Source organism: Frankliniella occidentalis, unplaced genomic scaffold, assembly GCF_000697945.3.
Source record: "Frankliniella occidentalis isolate FOCC.00 unplaced genomic scaffold, Focc_3.1 Scaffold70, whole genome shotgun sequence".
NCBI classification, from domain to species: domain Eukaryota; kingdom Metazoa; phylum Arthropoda; class Insecta; order Thysanoptera; family Thripidae; genus Frankliniella; species Frankliniella occidentalis.
In genome coordinates this window covers 438,851-442,011 of record NW_026267200.1, presented here as the reverse complement: position 1 = coordinate 442,011, position 3,161 = coordinate 438,851, and the positions used below count along the sequence as shown (strand labels likewise).

Here is a 3,161-nt window from a genome sequence, read left to right as displayed (position 1 = left end):
TAGGTACAAAGGATTTGGCATTTGTCTTCGTAAGTTTTTAACTGTGCACCCCTAAGCTAAACGCAGTCGTGGAGTCGTGACCTTGGCTATCGCTCAGCCGGTCCCAAGTGCAGATCATCGCACGCGCGCTGAGGCGTGACAACGCCCGATCACGCGCCCATCACAGAACATATACGTGTGGTTCCAAGAGCCAAGCGTCATTCCGACAGTTGCGATGGCTTTCAAGATTGGCTTGGTGGTGCTTGCTAGCTTGCTGTCTTCACGATTTTTGCCGTTGATACCTTGGCGACAGTATGGGAGCGGTGTGCTCTGGCCCGTGAACTATTGGACGTGTAAGTGACTGTAGGCATTGAGCTTCTTGCCGTGCCGAAAGACTTTCTGATTGGTTGCATTAAATTACATGTTATGTTGAGTGGCGAACAGAAGTAGCAAAAGCAACAAAAAAAAATGCTTACGCAGAACGTTCGTAATGGAAGCTACATTTGTTTAGGTACCATCTCCCGCGGAACCAGCTAGACTCGTGGATGTGCATTGCTTATCGCGAATCCCGCTATGACTCTCTGCACATTAACTCTAACAACGACGGTTCCAAAGACTACGGATTGTTCCAGATAAATAACCGCTATTGGTGCACCAACAACGTAAGTAACGTAACGGCACTAGACCCACCTCGGCATCAAGACCCCAGACCCTTCCAACGTCCACTAACCCCACCCAGATTTGATGTGCGGGGCGCCACAAACACAAATAACGAGGGAGCAAGGTTTTGGTTCAATGGCGTGATCCAGCGAGGATGAGATGGAAAAGGGAAGGACAGCAAAGTGATAGAAGGAAAGCAAACTATGCAGCATGATTTCCAAGCGAAGCAGATTTCGGAGGAGACAGGGTGGGGGTAGAATGTAGTTGGTAGGGTTTTCCGTGCCTCAGCTCGACCGGAAAAAGAAAAGTCATCGGGTGAGGAGCGGGGCTGCGAGGGGGAGTACCTCGCTCCTCCCCCTGCCTGCGATCTTTGTTCTTCTCCTTCTGGTCTGGCTGAGCCTCGGAGTATCCTGTTCTGAGACCTTGAAATTTAAAAATAACAGAAGACAACAAATTCATTATCATTGACTATGTTGTAACATACTTGCGTTTATTTGAACTTGTTTTCGTTGAATAAAGCATTCCGGGAAAGGTACATATCAGAAGAATGTACGGAACAAGAAAACAGAAGTCACCATGTTAAAGCATAGGATTTCCGTTTTCTTTTCCCTCGCATTTCAGCTTTAACGGAATACTTTATTGAAATCATACCTGAGCCTCCTGTACAGCTGACAAGCTTACATACTCGCTTTTTTCTGGTGCGAAATTCTTAATAGGGGGGCGATTCAAGATTTCCGTTTAAGCCGTTGCCAGCTCCTGGTGTTAAATATCTATACGTCTATTTTGCAGAGAAATTTGTAGTGGCCTACCGCAGGTATATTTTTGATATCCCCTCCCATCCGATGGCAGTGCTCAGGCTTACCTTAAGCATTTTAGTTCTTGCGAGTTGCTCTGAAGATTAACTTCAAAGTTTGAGTCCTTAGTTCAAGATCTTCTAGTGACAGCTAATAGAAATTAAGATCTTAATCACATCTGATTACAGGAATCACCAGAGCCGAACCAAAACATGTGCAATGTAGGATGTCAAACAGTACTCAACGATCTCAGCGAGACTGTAAAATGCATAAAGATCATGTATGCTAAATCCAACAACACCTGGCAACCCTGGATTACGTACCCGTACTGTCTGGAAGAGGATATGACTCAGTTCACGAAGGGTTGTGGCGTGTAACTTACGCAAGTAAACGACTGCAAACAACAGCTGAACGATCTTTCGATCACCAGCAAGCCAGGACCTCAAGACTTCAGTATTAAAATTCGCGGTCTGAAATGTCATTCCGCAGTGACTATTGAGGTCACGAACTTTTTTGACTCTTCATATGGAAACAACGCCATTAAATTTTACGACCATTTCATTTTACGACCATTTTCAGTGTATGTCATGATATTTTCATAAAATGTTAGGCAATTTAATAACATGTTAGGGAAAAACTTAGGTTACGTCCTCCGGACAGTGGAAGCATAAGAACACGTTACAGCTCAGCTACTCTGATCAGGCACTCGCAGGCCTAGCTATGTGTGCGCCAGGTGCGTCGTTGTAGTAAAGCAGTGTTTTGTAAGATATCGCGAATTCCGTTACGCGAGACGTGATCCGACGTACATATTTCTAATTAAATTCTGACTGCCCCTGTATGTGCACTGTGTATGGGACACACTGATATTGGGTTTCGGTGAATTAAATTGGCTTCTTCTCTTCATTCTTGTTGTATTCGCCCTTGTCATCACTGGTCGTTCTTCTGCTGCCGTCAGGGGCCGTTCATAAAATACCTCACACTTTCTTGGGGGATGGGTGTGGGGTGAGGGGGTGGGTCAAGACTTCTGTGACGTCATTTAGACTGACTTCGCGTACCAAAAACTATCACTTTTTTCGAAAGACGCGCGCCATTAGGTGCGCTCTGCACACTAAATTTGAAGGGCCTTTTTTGTCTCTAGAATAAAGTCGCATTTTTTGTGCACCTTACCATGTTGATATCTGCAGATGAAATTTTAAGTCTTACCAGTGAGAAATTTGCAGTATTTAACTTGTATAGGGTGGAAAGATTTACAGTTTGAAATACACTTGTGGACTGCAGATGAACTTTTGCTAAATCCTTAGTGTGAGCAGAGTATTTGTACTGAAGTAATGTTGGTATTTTACAAACACAAATATAATTTGCAAGTACAATAAAAGTGCATACAAACTGCATGTGGCATCATGCAGTTTAAGTGTAGTAATTTAATAGAAAACTATAGTTAAATGACAGTCAACTGCAGTTTCACTGCAGTCAATCTAAAAAAAATGTGTAAAGATTTGGAACACTCCTCACTTTAACTGCAGTTTTCGCGCACTCTATGTACAGATGTAAATACAGTTCGATCTACAAGTTGTCTATGGTTCGGACTATAATTAAACTTAAGTGTCAAATGATTCTAAATCATAGTGTTAAAAACATCTTTTTCCCTCTCTGGGTCTTTCTTTCTCCCACCTATTCAGTTATTTACCTCATATTATATCATTCAGTTATTACCTCATAGTTATTACA

The 3,161-nt window shown here is 43.0% G+C and overlaps 1 protein-coding gene across 1 annotated transcript; it reads left to right on the top strand.

Moving 5' to 3' along the window:
• Positions 1–248: 248 nt before the first annotated feature.
• On the top strand, positions 249–2,336 carry LOC113214093 (sperm acrosome-associated protein 5-like). The gene is made up of 3 exons (XM_026433360.2): positions 249–332; positions 491–641; positions 1,622–2,336. Exons 2-3 carry the CDS (start codon positions 525–527, stop codon positions 1,808–1,810), a joined length of 306 nt encoding a protein of 101 aa, XP_026289145.2. The 5' UTR covers positions 249–332; positions 491–524; the 3' UTR covers positions 1,811–2,336.
• The last annotated feature ends 825 nt before the right edge of the window (positions 2,337–3,161 follow it).